General features: G+C 39.7%; 1 protein-coding gene across 1 annotated transcript in view; it reads left to right on the top strand.

Annotated features, from left to right (window-relative positions):
* The window catches only part of LOC126260254 (probable malonyl-CoA-acyl carrier protein transacylase, mitochondrial), a 38059-nt gene that overhangs the window by 3457 nt on the left and 11690 nt on the right, over positions 1 to 22912 (top strand). Inside the window, exon 3 of the mRNA XM_049957580.1 lies at positions 10587 to 10849. Within this exon, the coding sequence (XP_049813537.1) occupies positions 10587 to 10849 (263 nt within the window). The remainder of the gene's footprint in view (positions 1 to 10586; positions 10850 to 22912) is intronic.

Here is a 22912-nt window from a genome sequence, read left to right as displayed (position 1 = left end):
TACGAATGTTGAGTTACCTAGGACAAGACAGCAGAACCCGTAAGAAAATATTACCTTTATTACCAATTCTATGTCATTCACCAGCCACAGCTGGACAGACAGTGTCAAGATACAGCATTACCAAAATACATGAATACAGCTCTACTATGATAGTAATTTAATACTGCAAGACATATTTAAGTTATAAATTAGATTACAATAATATTGCAACAATAAAATAGATGTTGTTGTTGTTGTTGTGGTCTTCAGTCCTGAGACTGGTTTGATGCAGCTCTCCATGCTACTCTATCCATTGCAAGCTTCTTCATCTCCCAATACGTACTGCAGCCTACATCCTTCTGAATCTGTTTAGTGTATTCATCTCTTGGTCTCCCTCTACAATTTTTACCCTCCACACTGCCCTCCATTACTAAATTGGTGATGCCTCAGAACATGTCCTACCAACCGATCCCTTCTTCTTGTCAAGTTGTGCCACAAACTCCTTTTGTCCCCAATCCTAGTCAATACTTCCTCATTAGTTACGTGATCTACCCATCTAATCTTCAGCATTCTTCTGTAGCACCACATTTCAAAGGCTTCTATTCTCTTCTTGTCCAAACTATTTATCGTCCATGTTTCACTTCCATACATGGCTACACTCCATACAAATACTTTCAGAAACGACTTCCTGACATTTAAATCTATACTTGATGTTAACAAATTTCTCTTCTTCAGAAACGCTTTCCTTGCCATTGCCAGTCTACATTTTATATCCTCTCTACTTCGACCATCATCAGTTACTTTGCTCCCCAAATAGCAAAACTCATTTACTACTTTAAGTGTCTCATTTTCTAATCTAATTCCCTCAGCATCACCCGACTTAATTCGACTACATTCCATTATTCTCGTTTTGCTTTTGTTGATGTTCATCTTATATCTTCCCTTCAAGACACTGTCCATTCCGTTCAACTGCTCTTCCAAGTCCTTTGCTGTCTCTGACAGGATTACAATGTCATCGGCGAACCTCAAAGTTTTTATTTCTTCTCCATGGATTTTAATACCTACTCCGAATTTTTCTTTTGTTTCCTTTACTGCTTGTTCAATATACAGATTGAATAACATCGGGGAGAGGCTACAACCCTGTCTCACTCCTTTCCCAACCACTGCTTCCCTTTCATGCCCCTCAACTCTTATAATTGCCATTTGGTTTCTGTACAAATTGTAAATAGCCTATCGCTCCCTGTATTTTACCCCTGCCACCTATAGAATTTGAAAGAGATTATTCCAATCATCATTGTCAAAAGCTTTCTCCAAGTCTACAAATGCCAGAAACGTAGGTTTGCCTTTTCTTAATCTAGCTTCTAAGATAAGTCGTTGGGTCAGAATTACCTCACGTGTTCCCATATTTCTACGGAATCCAAACTGATCTTCCCCGAGGTCGGCTTCTACCAGTTTTTCCATTCGTCTGTACAGAATTCGCGTTAGTATTTTGCAGCCATGACTTATTAAACTGACAGTTCAGTAATTTTCACATCTGTCAACGCCTGCTTTCTTTGGGATTGGAATTATTATATTCTTCTTGAAGTCTGAGGGTATTTCACCTGTCTCATACATTTTTCTCGCCAGATGGTAGAGTTTTGTCAGGACTGGCTCTCCCAAGGCTGTCAGTAGTTCTAATGGAATGTTGTCTACTTCCGGGGCCTTGTTTCGACTTAGGTCTTTCAGTGCTCTATCAAATTCTTCACGCAGTATCGTATCTCCCATTTCGTCTTCATCCTCTTCCATTTCCATAATATTGTCCTCAAGAACATTACCCTTGTATAGTCCCTCTATATACTCCTTCCACCTTTCTGCTTTCCCTTCTTTGCTTAGAACTGGGTTTCCATCTGAGCCCTTGATATTGATACAAGTGGTTCTCTTTTCTCCAAAGGTCTCTTTAATTTTACTGTAGGCAGTATCTATCTTACCCCTAGTGAGGTAAGCCTCTACATCCTTACATTTGTCCTCTAGCCATGCCTGCTTAGCCATTTTGCACTTCCTGTCGATCTCATTTTTGAGACGTTTGTATTCCTTTTTGCCTGCTTCATTTACTGCATTTTTATATTTTCTCCTTTCATCAATTAAATTCAGTATTTCTTCTGTCACCCAAGGATTTCTACTAGCCCTCGTCTTTTTACCTACTTGATCGTCTGCTGCCTTCACTACTTCATCCCTCAAAGCTATCCATTCTTCTTCTACTGTATTTCTTTCCCCCATTCCTGTCAATTGTTCGCTTATGCTCTTCCTGAAACTCTGTACAACCTCTGGTTTAGTCAGTTTATCCAGGCCCTACTCCTTAAATTGCCACCTTTTTGCAGTTTCTTCAGTTTTAATCTACAGTTCATAACCAATAGATTGTGGTCAGAGTCCACATCTGCCCCTGGAAATGTCTTACAATCTAAAACCTGGTTCCTAAATCTCTGTCTTACCATTATATAATCTCTCTGATATCTTCTAGTATCTCCAGGGTTCTTCCATGTATACAACCTTCTTTCATGATACTTGAACCAGGCAGCTTCCTGTTTCATTTCTTAGCCCCAATCCATATTCACCTACTATGTTTCCTTCTCTCTCTTTTCCTACTCTCTAATTCCAATCACCCATTACTATTAAATTTTCGTCTCCCTTCACTACCTGAATAATTTCCTTTATCTCATCATACATTTCATCAATTTCTTCATCATCTGCAGAGCTAGAGGGCATATAAACTTGTACTACTGTAGTAGGCGTGGGCTTTGTGTCTCTCTTGGCCACAATAATGCGTTCACTATGTTGTTTGTAGTAGCTTACCCGAACTCCTATTTTTTTATTCATTATTAAACCTACTCCTGCATTACCCCTATTTGATTTTGTATTTATGATCCTGTATTCGCCTGACCAAAAATCTTGTTCCTCCTGCCACCGAACTTCACTAATTCCCACTATACCTAACTTTAACCTATCCTTTTCCGTTTTTAAATTTTCTAACCTACCTGCCCGATTAAGGGATCTGACATTCCACACTCCGATTGTAGAATGCCAGTTTTCTTTCTCCTGATAACGACTTCCTCCTGAGTAGTCCCCGCCCGGAGATCCGAATGGGGGACTATTTTACCTCCGGAATATTTTACCCACGAGGACGCTATCTTCATTTATCCATACAGTAAAGCATGCCCTCAGGAAAAGTTACGGCCGTAGATTCCCCTTGCTTTCAGCCGTTCGCAGTGCCAGCACAGCAAGGCCGTTTTGGTTAATGTTACAAGGCAACTACTGAAAAGGTTGCTGCCCCTCTTCAGGAATAAAATAGATACTAGTATATAATGAAATTAAATATAATGGTTGCTGTTGGAGTCATGGAATTGAGCTGCAGCTCAAGTAAACACTGTGCTATTACTAGAGAAGAATTCTTCAGTATTGTAGAAGGGTTGCTCTTTTAGTTTTCACAAAATAGTAGTTTTAAACTGCTTCCATGGTAAAGACTGAATGCCATCAGGTAGAGCACTAAACAATTTTAGGGCCACCATTGGGAATCTGTTTTGTGTCTTTGCTAATCGACACCTTGGCATGTCAATACTGTCTTTGTTGCGAGTGCTGTATTTGTGAACTTCATTTCTCTTTCTGTAGATATCATGGTTTCTCTTTATGTGGAAGAGGCAGTTCAATATATACTGGCTGTAAACAGTCAGAACTCCTAATCTGGTGAAAACTGGTTTACAGTGGTCTGTTTTTTTGCTTGAAGTAATGATCCTCATTGCTTTCTTTTGCAGTAAACGCACATTCTTGCAGCCTGCGGAGTGGCCCCAAAACAACAGCCCGTAACTGATGTGGCTGTGGAACATTGCATAGTACACAGATAGCAGGTACTATACTTTTCAGTTCCCTCAATAGGTACAGGACCCGTGAAAGTTTGGAACATACATGTTTGGTGTGCTGTTGCCAGGTTAATTTGGTATCAGTGAGAAAGCCCAGAACTGCTGCGTTACCCAGTGCTCCAGTATTGCTGAGGCTGCATATCATCCTCTGAGTTTTTCTTAATTAATTTTCATTTTGTTCATGACAAACCAGGCCTTAGCTTCATTGAACAAGACTTCTGCTTGTTAGGCCGCCTGTACAACATTCTCTCCATTTGAGAACAAGGCGTATCATCCGCAAACTGCAAGGTGTGCCCATTGGAGCCAATGTCATTGACAAAGATAAGGAACAGTAGGGGCTCTATTACCGATCCCTGTGGCACACCATGCTGTAGCTGCTTCTCACCTGAATCAGCTCCTTGCATGGAGAAAATCTGTCGTCTGTTTCTCAGGTAGGATTCAAGAGTTTGCAGGACAGATCCCCTTATACCATACGTTTTTAGCTTTCTGAGCAGGGCCTTATGTGGGATGCAGTCAAATGCCATACTAAGGTCACATAGTACTAGTGCTATAGACTCTTTGTCTTCAAAACCCTGACTTATGTTTGTAACTAAATCAAGTACAGCTGTTGTTATTGACTTGCCCTTGTTGTTCTTTCATTATTGACTCCATCACCTTCGCTAGTACTGCTATTATAGATATGGGCCTGCAGCTTGACTCTTCTTGTGGGCTGCCTTTTTTGTAAACAGGCACTGTGCGTGCTACTTTCAGGAAGTCTGGAAATTCCTCTGCACGGAGGCTTTTATTTATTACTACTGTTAATGGCTGTGCAATTTCACTGAGTATAGCTTTTAACATAGTACAGGACATGACGTAAATATCAAGGCTCCCAGAAGATTTGTAGCTTTGTACAATTTTTATTATTTCTTTTGGATACACTCTCTTCCACATTACCATGCTGCATTTATTCTCAAATTTCACAGCAGCTGCAGGATCTATTCCAGAGTCAGGAATTTCATGTACTGTGTTTTCCACAATTTTTATAAAATAGTCATTAAACTCATCTGGACTGCAAGAATTAGAGCAAGAGGTGGGCTTTTTCCTGTGCTCATTAACCAGATCCCATGCTGCTTCACAAGGATTGTGAGCTTCTTCAATAAATCTGGCATTGTTTTCCTTCTTTGCTTTTTCTACTTCCTTTCTGTAGATCCTTTTGGTCTGTAAATAACTAGAGTACAGTCTATCCTTAAAATCTATATCTTTAGCAGTTTTGATCTTGTCATTTAGTATTTGGACAATACATTTGATTTTGGCTAGTCTAGGAGTATACCACCTCTTTACTTTGTTAGTTTTTTGTCTACATTTTGATTTAGCATTTGAATATCTCTTGGGTTTAAATGGAAAATGTTTATCAGATTTCACTTTAAGGGTCTGAAACATGTGATTGAATGCAGATTTTGGTGGCAGTTCATCAATTATTTGGTGCCAATCTATAGAAGACACTGTAGTTTTGTAATCATCTAAGCTTTTCTTTGGAATAACTCTATTTCTGAATACATAATTTGAATGCCAGCTGGGAATTTGTTGTGTACTTACCGAGTTTGTCCATAACTTCATGATTACTGCATAGTGATCTGCTAGTATAGGGTCCACCACACTTACTTTGTAGTCCCAACTATTTAGGTTTGTCACAATTGTGTCAAGACAAATAGCTCCTCTTGTTGGTAGAGAGTTTCCTACGAATAGCTCACAGCTGCTTACTAATTTTATGAAAGCTCTTTCTTTATCATTACCTTCTCGACATAAAGCAATTTTTGTCCCTAAGTGCACTAGGTGACACAGATAGCTTTCCAACTGGTTGAGGAAATTTTCAAAATTTCCATCTGGGGAACGATACACAGAAACAACAATTAAGTTGGCATCTGACAGTCCCAAAGCAGCTAATTTCAGGTCTAGATGTACACAAAATTTACTTAAGTCAGTTTTATTGACACAGAGTTTACTATTTACATACACAGCCACACCACCACGGATAGTAGTTTCTCTACACCATGCATTCACCATTTCTAAATATTCAATGTTTCTGTAGTATTCTGTTTCTAGTTGGGCTAGCCAGTGTTCACGTATACATAATACATCAGGTCTCACTTCGTCAACAAACTGTGATAATGTATCAAGTTTTGTTCTGAGGCACTGCACATTTACACTCGCTGTAATTAAGACAGCATTTTCTTCAATGATATCATTTCCTTTTTCACTGGAATGTTCTTGGTCTTGGGAGTTTATCGCGCTGGTGCACTGGGCATCGTCCGAATAAAAAATGTTTTAGCACAATGTTCTTCAGCCATATACTGTTGTACATTATTTTATCTTTTAGGTCGAAATCAACACCAATTTTGAAGCTATTATTTATTCCCTTTGTTTCCAGTTTTTCAACTGCAATAAAACTGTAATAAAGAGTGGATCAATTTTTTGTAATTACATCGTGGGAGAAGGTAGGTGAATGAATGTTTATTAATAATAGTGTAACATGCTTGATATATTAATAAACATTGATCTACCCACCTCCTTCCATGATTCAATTAAAAACATTAATCCAAATGGTTCAAATGGCTCTGAGCACTATGGGACTTAACTTCTGAGGTCATCAGTCCTCTAAAACTTAGAACTACTTAAACCTAACTAGCCTAAGGACATCACACACATCCATGCCCGAGGCAGGATTCAAACCTGCGTCGACTGTAGCAGTCGCACGGTTCCAGACTGTAGCGCCTAGAACTGCTCAGCCACCCTGGCTGGCACATTAATCCACTTACCCAATTGTTACACAGGCACCTAAAAGTACAGTTTACATTTCAAACATATATCCTGTTTTATATGACAACATTCTGCACAACATATTCTATTGTGCCATCACGTAATTTCATAACTCAACATCATGACAACTATAGCACACTAAATGACACAATAACATTCCTCCCAAACATATCGCCACCACATGATTAAACCACTAGAGCATGCCATGTATTCATACACCATGCCCTCTACAACAATATTTCACTTCCATTCCAAAAGAGACGCATCACAGCTTGATGATGATACACAACACGTCATGGGTCAAATGGTATCCTACAACCTAGTGTACCCCTGAACACAAAACCCAGTGGCAAAGACAAAGTTGTGGATGTTGATGTCTGTATTGAACAACACATATGCCCACTAGCTCTCCCTATAATATCTGGAGCATGTCACTACAGTAGCGAGAAACTAAGAAAAAAAATCTGCAATAATAAATGGCTTCTATAACACAGAGAAATGCAGTTGGCTTCAGGACATATACATAAGTGTAGAATAGATAATATTCTCACCCCAAGAAATCACTAATAAACAGCTGATATAACACAGTTGGCTTCAGGACAGGCCTAAAAGAGAGAATATTCTCATCACAAGAAACACAGTTATTGCTACCTGTGTCTGCAAGAGACTTGAAATTTGTGTGGCTCCTGAGCTAGGAAAGCATTCCCCTGCAGTAAGAAGTACTAGTTGGATGGTAGTGCTGGAGGTGCTATGACCATTTGTTACTTAATGACTTTTCTACCAGCTCACAAGCAGTGTCTGTTGCCATCTGTACATTATCCAAAATCATTATGTGCTCTGATGATTTCCTACCTCATGATTCTCATAGATATAATTAAAGAACTTGTTGACCATTACCCTTTGGGCTTTTAATTCACATCATGTGTGTTTGGAATCCATAACAGTTTCCCTAAAGAATGACATTTTGAGAGCATTATTTTTTGACTGAGGAATGTGGGACAGTAGATAAGACAGTGGATTCACATTCAGGAGGATGGTGGTTCTAATAATGCATCCAGATTTAGGTTTTCCTGTGGTTCCCATAAAGAAATAAAGTAAATGTGGAGGTGGTTAGTATGAAATGGACATGATCAGTTTCCTTACACATGTCTTGTCTAATCACACTTTGTTTGTTCCTAATCACTTCATCATCAGTGGGGTGTTAAATGTTGTTCTTCATATAGTAACAAAACTTGTGGCAGAATTTACATAATTTGGGAGCTAAGGAGACCACTCACTAAATAGCAGAAATTGAGAGAAAGAAAACTTGGTAATGGAATCCTTTGATGAGCTGGAGTACAAATTCACACAAAAAATACACATCCTTTAACAGTGCTCTGACTACCTATAATCATGCCTGGAAATGATGAACATGCTAGGCAAGATTCTTCCCACCTCTCCTAAAGTGGCATTCCATCACCCGCACAACTTACACAACATTCTAACCCGTCCTATGCCTCTCCCACACCCAGCCCCTTGTCACAGGAATTAATCCCTGTGCAAGACCTGTCTGTTCCACCCACACAGCACTTCCTACTCCTGTCCTGTCACAGGCTTATCTTATCCATCAGAATGAGAGCCATATGTGAAAGCAGCCATGTCATATACCAAATTTGCTACAATTACTGCACACCTTTTTATGTTGGCAAAAGAATGAACCAGTTGTCCACTAGACTGAATGGCCATACCAAACTGTGACCAAGAACAAAGTTGTCCACACAGTGTTGTAACATGTTGCAGAGCACAACATGCTCGAGTTCAATGACTGCTTCACTATCCAGACCATCTGGATCCCTCCCTCCAGCACCAGCTCTTCTGAACTACGTGAATAGGATTTATTCTTGCTACACATCCTTTGCTTCCGTAATTCTGCCCTTAATTGTTACTAACACACTGTTCCCACACTTTCTACCCAAAAATTTCCCGTTCCTCTGTTCTGTCACCCCTTTGCAACCAATGCCTCCACACAATCTTCATTGTGTGCTGCACCTAACCAGTTCCAACACCCATGTATCACAAGCTTAGCCCATACACCTGTCACTCCCTCCCACATTCCTAGCCAGCACGCATACTGCCTCCCTCTGAGCCCATAGCTACCCATCCCCAACCTCCCTTCCTGTTTCCTGCGTCTTTCTTCCTCTATCCACCTCACCCAATACAGCTCCCACCCCTCCTTAACCCATGGTGTGTGTGTGTGTGTGTGTGTGTGTGTGTGTGTGTGTGTGTGTTGGGCGGTGGGGGGGAGGAGGGGGGGGGGTTTCTTCTGAAAACTAGCAAATGTTAATCTGCTATATTTTATGATTACTTCTGAAGAGAGACTATGACACAGTTTTACTAATGTTTTTGGCCTTTGATATTTTCATCTGTCCACTTGCCCTTGCAGTCATTGTTGGAGTGAGGAGTGGACACATGTTTATTCCAGTGATAGCTCCTCAACATAATGTGCTTTCTACACAGATATGTTCACAGAAGGGAATCTCCAGACAAATACTTTCATAAGACCCAGAGTTTTGTGTGAAACCCCCTGATAGATTAAAACTGTATACCAGAGCATGACTCGAATCTGGAATGTTTGCTTTTGTGGGCAAGTACTCTACTGACTGGACTATCCAAGAACAACTCAAAATCTGATGTGCTAGTCCTGCAAAATAAAGAGAACTCCTCATTAGTGTGGAAGGTAAGGCTGAAGGTACTGGCAGAAGTAAAGCTGTGAGGGCAAGCTGTAAGTCGTGCTTGGGTAGCTCAGTCAGTAGAACACTTGTCCAAAAAAGACAAAAAGTCCCTATTCGGCTCTCAGTGTAGCACACTGTTTTAATGTACCAGGCAGTTTCAAATCAGCACACACTCTGCTGCAGAGTGAAAGTTCATCCTGGAAGAATTTCTTGTTTCCAGGTAATTTTATGATCTGTTGTTCATAATCTAACTGTGCAACCACAGTTTGTCATTTAACACTAAAATCTTCATGTATGTTGCAGCCTGATACATACACCACAAAGTTATTAATTAATTGAACTCAGTCTTGTCCACTGTGGTTTATTTTGTAGCCTGAATGTGACCTTTATGAAAATAGAATTATGAACGTTACATTGGACAGATGTTACCCAAAACACCTGCAACAATGAAAATATTATTTCCCATTTATTTTTGTACCATTGTTAGGATTTCTTGCATCACCTGTTGTCGCACTCTTCCTAGTACCCCACAAGCATGTAGGAAAATTATGTCTCTTGTTTTGAAAGCAATTATTTTCAAAATATGTGACTTTTGCCCTCTGAATCAATTGTAACCAATGATGTTCTGTTCAGTTCTATATTTACAACAGGATAGAATTTATTCGTGGGTCTGCTCCCCACCTCCCCCACGTCCAATCTAAATTTCTGTTTGTTTCTTGAATGTAATATTTACGAAAGTAGAATGATGGCTGTTACTTTTAACAATTCTAATGCATGTTTTTGTATTAGTTCATTAAAATACTACCAATATATTGTGTTTCTGTATGACCCCAGTGGTACAAAAAATTGTGGTAGCAGGATGTTTGAACTATGTGATGCATTTTGATTCCTGAATGACCATCCTAAGTTGTTTGACATTATTAAGTCATCATTTTTTGTGTCTGTGTCTTTCCAGTGCTTCTATTACACATATGCAGATTTTCTTTTCACATTAGATTCCACCTCACTCTGAATTTCCTATTATTGTTCTCATAGTTTTAGCACTTACCCTATTTTGTGTGGAATTTAATTTAAAAAAGTTATGCAATTCATATGGCACAGTTATTTATCTAACAGCAGGATGAATAATTACAACTACTGTATAAGTTAATATGAACATATGAAGTGTAAATTATAGGTGAATGTGATAGAATGTGTATAATTCTTACAGGTTCCCATCTGCACGTGATGTTTTTGAAGCAGCTAATGAAGTTCTAGGTTATGACATTTTGAAGCTCTGCCTAGAAGGACCCAAAGAAGAACTAAATCGTACTATTCATTGTCAGCCAGCTATTTTCACTTGTTCCCTTGCAGCTGTTGAGCGTCTACATGAAGAACGACCACAGGCTGTTGAAAGTTGTGTTGCAACAGCTGGTTTCAGCCTTGGAGAAATAACAGCACTCACTTTTGCAGGAGCTCTGCGCTTTGACAGGGGTAAGAAAATGTTGAGTAAACTCTCTCTCTCTCTCTCTCTCTCTCTCTCTCTCTCTCTCTCTCTCTCTAGCTCACTTGCTGAGTTTTATATATATCCTCCAATAATTTCAGTAAATCTTCTTCCAATTATTTGGGTTTCATGGAGAACAGGCATGTCAGATAGTCAGGAGAGTTTGGACTTCCAACTTCCTCTCCTCCAGATGGAAATTAATGTCCGGACAAGACTCAGTATCAAGGGGGGGGGGGGGCATAAACTGATTAGATCCTTCTATGGACCAAAGATTCGACTCCAGATGTTACCACAAACTATAGAAAAAACTAAAGTTCACCGACACGTAAGTTTCCAGTCATACTCTCATTGGAGGAGTCTTAATCATCCACCAATCAATTGGGAAAATTAGTTTTGTAAGTGGTGGGTGTGGCAAAACATCCCATGAAACATTACTATATGTGTTTTCAGAGAACTGCATAGAATGGATTGTTCAGAAGTCCACTCGTCATGGAAATATATTGAATCCAAATCAGTCAAATGAAAATGAGACAGATGGAAAATATTGAGTAAACTATGTATTACTTCAAAACTAATCACCATAACTCTTATTACATTTAGCCTATTGTGTGACAGTACAGTCAGTGCTTTCATGGGAAAATGTTTGCAGTTGCCTATGGAACCATGATTGTACCCAGGCATGCACCTCTTCATCCAAATCAAGTTAGACTCCAAAAATATAGAATCAAATGGGGAGAGATCGGAACAGTATGGAGAATGTGTAAGGGCTTCCCAGCGAAACTTTTTCAGTGTAGTCAAAACAATTTCGGCAACACATGAGCAAGCAGTCCCTATCTCTCACCATGTGATTTCCATATTTTTGAAGCCCTCAAGAAAGACTTTCATGGCTGTCACTTTGCTTTGATCAGAGAGGTTCACATCTGGGTACAATCATGGTTCCTTCGGCAACTGCAAACATTTTCCTTCATGAAGGCTTCGACGTGTTGTCTCATAGTGGGATAAATGTACTTGAAATTTATAAGTTTAGTTACTTTTTCCTGTTTGTCTCATTTTCATTTGGCTACCCCTTGTAGTAGCAATAAGTAGACCTGACCTCTGTGAGGATGCCCTCATAGAAACTAGTTTCAGTGACCATGAGGCAGATGTAGCAACAATTATTACATAAGTAAAAGGGGCAACTAAAATGAGAAGGGTTTATATTTTGAGGAAACCAGATGAAGAGGTAAAGTGTTGTATCTCAGTAAGGAACTCAAAACATGTAGCTCTGCAGAAGAGGATGTAGAAAAACTGTGGCTCATGTTTAAAGGAATAGTTGGACCATGTGCTTCATAGATATGTACTTAATAGAACAAATCATGATGAGTTGGATCCCTTCATAGTATACTATCACTATTAACAAACTTACAATGAAACAGAGACTACTGCATAATAGGTGTTAACAAAGCATGGGGTTATAGATAGGGAGATGCTAAATGAAATGCATTTGAGTGTCAAGAGGGCAATATATGAAGCCTTTAACAACTGCCATAGCAGAATATTATCAGACAATCTCTCTCAAAATCCAAAGACATTCTGGTCATATGTAAGTCAGTTTGTGGTACCAAATCTAGTACCCAGACACTATGGATGGGACAGGGACTGAAACTGAGTGTAGCAAAGCAAAAGCAGAAACACTGACCTTAGTTTTCAAAATATTCCTTTAAGAATGAAAATATGTGGGCATTGCCCCTAGTTTAATTCTCACACTGCTGTAAAGATGAGTGATATAGATGTTAATGTAGGTGGTGTTGAGAAACACCAGAAATTGCTAAAATTGGACAAAGCTACAGGGCCTAATGGAAACCCTTTCAGATTCTACACCAGATTTGTCTTCTAGTTAGCTCTTCTATTAACTATAATCTGCTGTAGAACTCTCTAACAAAAAACCATGCCCAATAGTTCGAAGAAAGCATAGGTCACATCCATTTACGAGTACAAGAAAGGCAGCAGAATTGACCCACGAAAGTACCATCCAATATCCTTGACACCCATTTGTCATAGAACTTAGAACGTATTCTGAGCTCAAACATAATTCGGTATCTCGAATATAAGGATCTGCTTCACTGCAAGCAGCATGGACTCTGACAACATTGGTGTGAAATGCATCTCACACTTTTCGTACATGACATCCTGAAAGCCATTGATCAAGGCAGTCAGGTAGATATAGTATTTCTCAACCTCCGAAAAATGTTTTTCAGTAACCCACCTACTCTTATCATCAAAAGTTCTACTTTATGGTTTATCAAGTAAAAATTGTGACAGGGTTGCAGATTTCATGCTAGGGAGAACACAGGACATTATTTTGGGTGGGAAGTCATTGACATATGTCGAAGTAATTTCTGGTGTGTCCCAGGGAAGTGTGTTGGAACCCTTGTTTTTCATGTTCTATGTTAATGACCTTGCAGACAGTATTAGTAGTAACCTCAGACTTTTGACAGATGAGTCAGTTATCGATAATGAAGTACTGCCTGAAAAAAGCTGCACGAATGTACTGTTAATATTGATAAGCTGGTGCAGATATTGGCATCTTGCTTTAAATGTTCCGAAATCTAAAATTGTGACTTTGCCAAAAAAAAGTACTATCCTATGACTATAATATCAATGGATCACAGTCGGAATTAGTCAGCTTGTACAAATAACACTATGTAATATTTTGTGAGCGTATGAGATAGAATGATCACCTAAGCTCAGTCATGTGTGGGAGACTTCGGTGTGTTCGTAGAATGCTAGGGAGATGCAATCAGTCTTCAAAGGTGATTGCTTACAAATCACTCATACAACCCATCCTAGAATATTGCTCAAGATTGTGGGACCCAAACAAAATAGGAGTAACAGAGGATATTGAACATATACAGAGAATGACAGCACAAATGTTCATAGATTTGTTTGACTCATGGGAGAGATTCACATAGATGGTGAACAAATTGAATGCCAGACTACACACAAGTGCTGCGACATTTTCAACAATCCGATGCCTAGGATGCACTGTCACCGATCATCCTCCCTACAGTGCCAACTTCATCCCAACCAATTTTCATCTGTTTCCAAAACGTAAAGAACACTTTTGAGGACTTCACTTTGCTAGTGATGGAGTGGTGCAAGCAGAGGTGAGGTTGTGGCTCCATCAGCAAATTCAAACATTCTGTGGTGATGGTATCCACAAACTGGTCTCTTGTTGTGAGAAATGTATTTGTTGCATGAGTGACTATGTTGAGAAATTAAGTATTTAGACATGGGGAAAAAGATATAAAATGTTAACATGCCAAGCTTAGGCTAATTATATAGCACACAGAGACATTTAGGCAATCATACTTCCCACACTCCATAAGCAAATAGAATGTGAAGAAGCCATAATAACCGGTACAATAGGAGGTACCCCATGCCATGCACATCTCAGTGGTTTGCAGAACATGGTCGTATATGTCAAGTCTAATTCACAAACTTTGGTGGTGTGGTCAGGTTGAGGCATATACAGGGATTGCAATGTTGCCAGTGCCAAGTGACAGTTGCGGCACACGCATACATGTGCTCTGTGCTTGAAGTAAGCATGTATATTGCAAATTATGTATCTCATTTGTTTATGAAAAATTATTCACTTACCACCACCATCAGCAGTGACAACTTGCAACAAATGGAATAAAAATTCACTTAACAACCCACTACAATTGTGTTTAATGCTCCAACCAATGAAGATTCTGCCTTGTTGTTTACTGTGAAAGACAGACTGACCAGCTTTCAAACATAGAGAGGGCTGATTGTTGATGAACAGTTGCCAGTTACAGTTTTGAGAACAACAAGAGCTGACATGTTTGAAATGTGAGTCCGTTATTAACATCTGGTATTGTTGGTTTCCTGGTTTATTTACCATCTGTGGGTCTAATGATAAAGTATGCTGGTTACTGAGTGATTTTAGATACAAAAATAACGGGTTAAGTAAATGATTTTACATCTACTGGCCCTACGTGATGACAAGGATGTAGTGGTCTTAGTAGCAGATAAAGGCAATGTGACAGGGCTACTGAAATTGGAAGATTACTGGCAGAAGATTGAAATTTTATTGCAAGACCCAGCATACAAGTGGGGAAGGAAGTGATAACATCTGTGACATGTAAGACCATCAATCTACTCAGCTGCTCAGGAATAAACAGGAACACCATTGGAAGACCCCCAGGGCACCAGTGCCACCACGACCGTATGGCCTCCTGAAAATACTCAAGGAGGGAGTTTCACTGCAGCCTGTACTGAACTCCATAAACTCGCCGATATACGGGATAGCCAGACATATGGCACAGGTGCTAAAACCTATCATAGGTCATTGCCCACACCATGTCAAGAACTCCACAGCATTTGTGAAGGTAATCAAAGGATAATGCATGGCCAAGAAGGAAATACTGGTCAGCTTTGGCATCATGTCACTATTCATCTGGGTGTCACTGGAAGATTTCTTAGCTCTACTTGAGGGACACTACAATGAGGACACAGCCAAACTCTTTCAACATGTACTGGCCACCATTTATTTCAAATGTGTAGGGTTCTATGAGCAAATAGATGGGGTTACCATGGGTTTTCTTGGCCCTGAGTATTCATAAGCTATACATGGAGCACTTAGAAGATGTAGTGCTGAATACCACCCGCCTAAAATCGAAGAAGTTCTATAGGTCTGTAGATGACACATTTGTCATGTGGCTACATGGTGGAGAAAATCGACAAGAGTTCCTACATCATATAGCTTCAAATTTACCATGGAAATAGAAGAGTGTGGAAGCCTATCTTTCTTGTACATTTTGATCAAAAGAAGTCCTGGCGGCACGTCGGGACTCTCGGTCTACAGGAAGAAGATGTACACGAACCTTTACCTTAATGCTAGGAGTTGCCACCATCCAGCATTTCACCACTCGGTACTAACCACCTTAGACCTTAGTACATGGAGCCAGGTCCATCTGTGACAGGATGAGGTTACAAATGAGTTATAGCTTCTGCGGGATACTTTCTGAAAAAATGGTTACAACAAGATGCATATAAAGCAGATAAGAGGGGGGATGACAAACCAGAAGAAGAAGCCAAAGGTGTGGCATTCCTGCCATATAAAAGGCCGCCGACAGCCAAGATCATGAGAATAATAGAGAAATGTCAAATAAAAACTGTTTTCCATGCAACGCGAAGACCGGCTGGGACTGCAGATGTCAGATGTTTGCAGCATTGAATGCGAATGTGTGATGCATCTCACAGCCAAACGGAACACACAGAAACATTCGACTGAGGCAGACTGACAAGTCCGAGGTGGCCGAGCATAGCATCAATGAGGAACACACCTTTGATTTGGAACACATGAAGAAGCTATGCGGTACCAATAGGCTAAACTGAGCTAGCAGATTTCAACTGTACACAGTGCGGGGTTCTGCAGTTGCTACAATTTAACAGCAATAATCTATTCTGAAGGTAGTGGCATCTGCAGGGAGAGTGTACAGATTCTGGGACTTGACACCTGCGCAAGGGCCACACTGTGTTTCCTCAGCACTGCCTGTGCTGCATTCCCCCTGCATTGGCACAGCACCCTCTTCTGGAAGCGCATGATTGGTCTGCAAACCAAAGAGGTCAGTGGTCCAGTGGCTATAAGGCTGTGCAGAGCACAGCATCCTGTCACGCCACCTGAAGAGGATGGGTACGAAACTCATTGTTATGACCATTCGGATGATCACTCAAGAAGATTTTATTAAATACGTTGTAGGCTAGGGCCATTCATGGGGGCTGATCAACAGCATGGAATCTTCTAAGGTAAACAGAGCAACTGGAAGAGCAGTGAGCCATCTCACCCATTGGTCAGTGTACTGGTCAATGTACTGTGAGATAGCATACAAGGCTAGTTTATCTAGTGGCGGACCTAAATCTCTTTCCCCACTCTGCAGACCATCTTATGATGTGTGGCATTCAGTACTTTGTTTACCACTATCACCTCCCCTCTTTCCTGTTCCAGTCACAACTGGTGTGTGGAAAGAACAATTGGTGGTAAGCCTTCATTTGAGCTTGAATCTCTGTAATTTTGCCTTCATGAACTTTATGTAAGTTGCAGGAAGCATTATATTGTCTGACTCTTCTAGGAACATACACTCTCAGAATTAATAGTAAACCACATTGTAATGCACAATGCCTCTCTTGTAATGTTTGCTATTGGAGTTGAATTAGTATCTTCATCATGATTTCTACCAAGCTAAACAAACGTGTGATGAAAAACGCTGTTTGTTTTTGGATCTTCTCTATTTACTCTATCGGTCTCATCTGCTAAGTAGCCCACAATGAGCAATACTCTAATGTCAGCAAGGACTGTGTTGTTTCCCGTTCATGCATGTAAATGGTGACTTGACTGTACCCCTATGAGTAGGGAACACTGCATGGCAGATCTGTCAGTCTGATGTGGTGTAAGTTACGTTTTACAGTTTTTCTTCAAATACGGTTGCCGTTTTGTTTTGATACCACAGCTGTGTGCGAACTTGTTCTTCCCGACTTCATCTCTAGGCAGAGTGATGCTGGAAGATAGTGCCTCACTATTTCCAGCCACTGAATGCCGAACACATCCTCAATGATAATATACTGCATTGCATCAACTAATTACATCAATTGTGAAGACAGATCCAGTTGTCATTAACTCATAGCTACAAATAAATCATCATTCATTGTGTCTACCCACACTGAACTCAACTTAAGATCCAACAAGGAAATTTCTACAGCAGTGGATGGAATTGACATTTGAAACCATCAATATGGTTACGTAGGTTAAAATCCCAGGTATCACACATTGCTGCCTTTCACACTGTTGGGCCCTCGTTTGCGAGTAATTGACGAAAAAAAGTTGGGAATTTTGTGTGATACTCAATAGCATTAAAAAAAAAGCTGTTTTATCTAGCCGGTTTGTGTGGTATACTGGGTAGGATAATAGTGTCACATGCAGTAGGCTGTGGGTTCAAATTATGTCAAGTGACCCAGATGTGATTTTGGCAACAGTGACTGCCAAAATACAAAGGATGACTAAAACAAGCAGAAAGATACATATGTTCAGTCAACTAGATAAAAAAATCAGTAGTTTCATATCTCGGTGACGAATTTGAAACTTTCAGCACGGATCAAGAGCATATAGAGGAACTCTGGCTCAAGTTTAAAAGAATAGTTGCCCATGCTTTGGATAGATATGTATCCAGTAGAACAATTCATAATGGGAGGGCACATCGGTGATATATTGAATGAAACCCATTTGGCTGTGAAGAGAGCAATGCATGATGCCTTCAATTACTATCGTAGCAGGATATTGTCAGATGAGATTTCACAAAATCCAAAGAAATTTTGATCCTATGTAAAGGCTGTTAGTGGCAGCAAAGTTAGTGTCCGGTCCATAGCAAATGAGATAGGAACTGAAACAGAGAGAAGCAAAGCAAAAGCTGAAATGCTTAACTCTGTTTTAAAATGTTCCGTTACAAAGGAAACCCAGGAGAATTGTCCCAATTTAATCCTTGTAGCCTACCACTGAAAAGATGAATGAAATAAGTATTAGTGTCAGTGGTATCGAGAAACAGCTGAAATCATTAAAACTGAACAAAGCTCCAGGCCCTGATGGAGTCTCTGTCGGTTTCTATACTGAATTTGTGGCTGAGTGAGCCGCTCTTCTGACTATACTCTGTTGTAGATACTGCGAACAAAAAACCGTGCCAGTTAATAGTAAAGTCAGGCTCTTGGCAGATGATGCAGTTATCTACAATAAAGTAGGATCTTAGAGAAACTGCATAAATATTCAGTCAGACATTGATAAGATTTCAACGTAGTGCAGAGATTGGCAACTTGCTTTAAATGTTCAGAAATGTAAAATTTTGCACTTCACAAAATGGATAAAACATAGTACGGTATCATATGACTATAATATCAATGAGTCACTGTTAGAATCTGCCAACACGTACAAATACCTAGGTGTAATACTTTGTAGAGATATGAAATGGAATGATCACATAGGTTCAGTCGTTGGTAAAGGAAATGGTAGACTTCAGTATATTGGTAGTATACTGGGGAAGTGCAATCAGTCTATAAAAAAGATTGCTTACAAATCACTTGTGCCACCAGTTCTTGAATATTGACCAAGTTTGTGTACCAGGTAGGACTAATGGGATATTGAATGTATACAGAGAAAGGCATCATGAATAGTCACAGGTTTGTTTAATCCGTGGTAGTGTGTCACAGAGATACTGAAGGAACTGAACTGGCAGACTTGAAGACAAACGTAAACTATCCCGAGAAAGTGTATTAATAAAGTTTCAAGAACTGGCTTTAAGTGATTACTCTAGGAATATGCTACAACCCTCTACTTACTGCTCACATAGGGACTGTGAGGATAAGATTAGAATAATCACTGCATGAACAGAGGCATTCAAACAATCATTATCCGCATGCTCCATACAGGAATGGAACAGGAAGAAACCCTAATAACTGGTACAACGGGACATTGCACCTCATGGTGGTTTGCAGAGTATAGATGCAGATAATATCAACTTCCTTATTTGCTCTCATTTTTCTTCCTATCATTCTTTTTCCACTTGAAATCTTTGTTCATGTATTTTTATTAATCATATGTATTAATTTTGATTTAATTTCTTTTGTTTTATTACCCTGCTTTTTCATGCACATTATTGTGTTCATTATATCTATTTCTCATTTTGCTTGAATTTTGTTTTTCTTATAAATCCTTCTTTCATTTAGATCTTCTTCTGGTTATTTTGTCCATAGTGCAATAGGTATTTAGGTTATGTTTTAAATGTTTGTATGATGATTACTGTACAAAGAAAAATTGCAAATCTACTAACAAAAAATACATTTTTCACACCATTGCGCACTCAATATTAATAGGCCTAGATTATTTTGTCTTTTGTTATTTAGCTGATGGAGTGGAGTCTTCAAATAACTGAGTATTATAATTGATAAACATAATTAAATTCATATTCACTAAACTTCTGATTGGGAAAGGAATGATATAAAAAAGTGAAACAAATGAAAAACTTTGTACAGTCATTAAAATGATGTGACAAAGGAATAGAAATAAAAATTACATATAAAACAATTAATTGAACAAAAATAATGATCAGAGTCCTTTCAATAAAGATTTAAAAATAAAAAAAATTACGACACACTTTTTTAAAATGATAGTTATGGAGCATTTAACAATTTCACATAATGACAGAAAAGAAACTCATCTGAAAAATAATTATACACTATGTGATCAAAACTATCCATACACCTGGCTGAAAATGACTTACAAGTTCGTGGCATCCTCCATCGGTAATGCTGGAATTCAATATGGTGTTGATCCACCCTTAGCCTTGATGACAGTTTCCACTCTTGCAGGCATACATTCAATCAGGTGCTGAAAGGTTTCTTGGGGAAAAGGCAGCCCATTCTTCATGGAATGCTGCAATGAGGAGAGGTATTGATGTCGGTCGGTGAGGCATGGCACGAAGTTGGCATTCCAAAACATCCCAAAGGTGTTCTATAGGATTCAGGTCAGGACTCTGTGCAGGCCAGTCCATTACAGGGATGTTATTGTCATGTAACCACTCCACCACAGGCTGTGCATTATGAGCAGGTGCTCGATCATGTTGAAAGATGCAATCGCCATCCCCGAATTGTTCTTCAACAGTGGGAAGCGAGAAGGTGCTTAAAATATCAAGGTAGTCCTGTGCTGTGATAGTGCCATGCAAAACAACAACGGGTGCAAGCCCCCTCCATGAAAAACACAACCACACCATAACACTACCACCTCCAAATTTAACTGTTGGCACTGCACATGCTGACAGATGATGTTCACTGGGCATTTGCCATACCCGCACCCTGCCATCGGATCGCCACATTGTGTACCGTGATTCGTCACTCCATGCAATGTTTTTCCACTGTTCAATCGTCCAATGCTTACACTCCTTACACCAAGCGAGGTGTTGTTTGGCATTTATCAGCGTGATGTGTGGCTTATGAGTCGCTGCCCGACCATGAAATCCAAGTTTTCTCACCTCCCACATAACTGTCGTAGTACTTTCAGTGGATTGTGATGCAGCTTGGAATTCCTGTGTGATGGTCTGGATAGATGTCTGCCTATTACACATTACACATTACAACTCTCTTCAACTGTCGGCAGTCTGTCAGTCAACAGATGAGATCGACCTGTACGCTTTTGTGCTGTATGTGTCCTTTCACATTTCCACTTCACTATTACATTGGACACATTGGACCAAGGGATGCTTAGCAGTGTGGAAATCTCGCATACAGACGTATGACACAAGTGGCACCCAATCACCTGACCACATTCGAAGTCTGTGAGTTCTTCTCTCTGACGATGTCTAATGGCTACTGAGGTTGCTGATATGGAGTACCTGGCAGTAGGTGGCAGCACAATGCACCTAATATGAAAAACATATATTTTTGGGGGTGTCCGGATACTCTTGATCACCTAGTGTACATATTACAACGCTTTCACATTTCAGTCTTTTGTACGGAAATCCTTAGCAAATTGTCCATTGACCTATTACTTAGATGATGCTTTTGTAGAATTCACATTACATTCCCTTTTTTTTCTGTCGTGAGGTTTCATGTCAAAATACTATCACAAGCTGCACATATTGGAATTGTGAGAAAATTCATGTATGTAAGCCTGTATTTACGATGACGAGTTATTTTCTCATATTCATCCCATAAGTATGCCAGGTACAGTAAGTTGTCTGTTAACTTAAGTCCAATATGAATTGTGTGCCGTGATCCATGTTGTTGTATGTTACTCGTAAATGAGAGCCCACCAGGGTGAATGTGAATGGTTGCAGGGAGTGATACGTTGGGTCTTAACCTACATCACCGTATATTTGGTTTCAAAAAGTTGATCCCACCACCGGGGATGTCTCCTTGGAAGGTTTACAGTTTTCATTTGTCTTCAGCATTCATTTGTCGTGTGCATTTTCTCTGAGGTGTTCATGACATCTTAAAGGCATATTATCAAGGAATAGTGCCCATGTCCAGCAAGAGTTACCACGCTCACCACCCAGCGCCTAGGCACTGGTGTGTTACATTACTGCATTTGCACCACCTGCACAGATCAGTGCGTGCACACTACATTTTTTCACACTACGTAAAATATTTGAAAAGACAATACCGTCTTTTGCCAGCATGAGTGTTTTCAGTGGAACATAGGTCATTCTCAAGAATAAATCATGTTACAATCCACTCTTTCATAGTTGGAATACAGTTCCTGAGGGGTTTTCAGATGAATCACACACAGTTTGGCATCTGCCTTTCCTACAGTTCGTTTTATCTATTTCTTCCACGCTAAATCAGTATGTATGTGTGCATGCTCCCAGATGTATAATAGATGTCACTGCCTCCAATGATTGTTCAGCAGTCGTGTAATCTTTCTGCTTATTTATACATAACCGTATGGTACATTTGTTTATGTTGAAGGTCTGATGCTAATCTGTATATCAGGCATCAATCCTCTGCAAGTCTTACTGCATTTCACTACAATTTCCTTGCATTGCACCTTCTTTGTATACAATAGCTTCATCTGCAAACAGCCCCACGGAACTCAAGTTGTTATTCATTATTTCATTTATAGATATTGTGAAGAATAATGGTGCTGCAACCCTCCCTTAGAGTATGCCTGAAGATTTCTTTCCAATATGAATGACATGCTGTTTTCTAGTTGCAAGGAAGTCTTCAATACGAACAAGTTGGTCTGATATTCTGCATACTTGTATTTTGTTTAACAGTGTGGACAAAAGCCTTCTGGAAGTCAAGGAACACGGTATCAACCTGGGTGCCAGTAGGGGGCTGCCTTCTGGGTCTCATGCATGAACAGAGCGAGCTGAGTTTCACATGTGGAAATTCACGCACTACATTCACTGGGGAGTAGAATGAATCCACACTTATGATTGAAGTACACTTTTATTTCACATAACTCATAAAGGGGGAACATACAGTAAGTAATTTGGTCATCGACTAAG

The sequence above is a fragment of the Schistocerca nitens genome, chromosome 5 (assembly GCF_023898315.1).
Source record: "Schistocerca nitens isolate TAMUIC-IGC-003100 chromosome 5, iqSchNite1.1, whole genome shotgun sequence".
NCBI lineage: Eukaryota > Metazoa > Arthropoda > Insecta > Orthoptera > Acrididae > Schistocerca > Schistocerca nitens.
The sequence above is the reverse complement of the archived record's forward strand: the minus strand, read 5'-3'. Positions and strand labels throughout refer to the sequence as shown.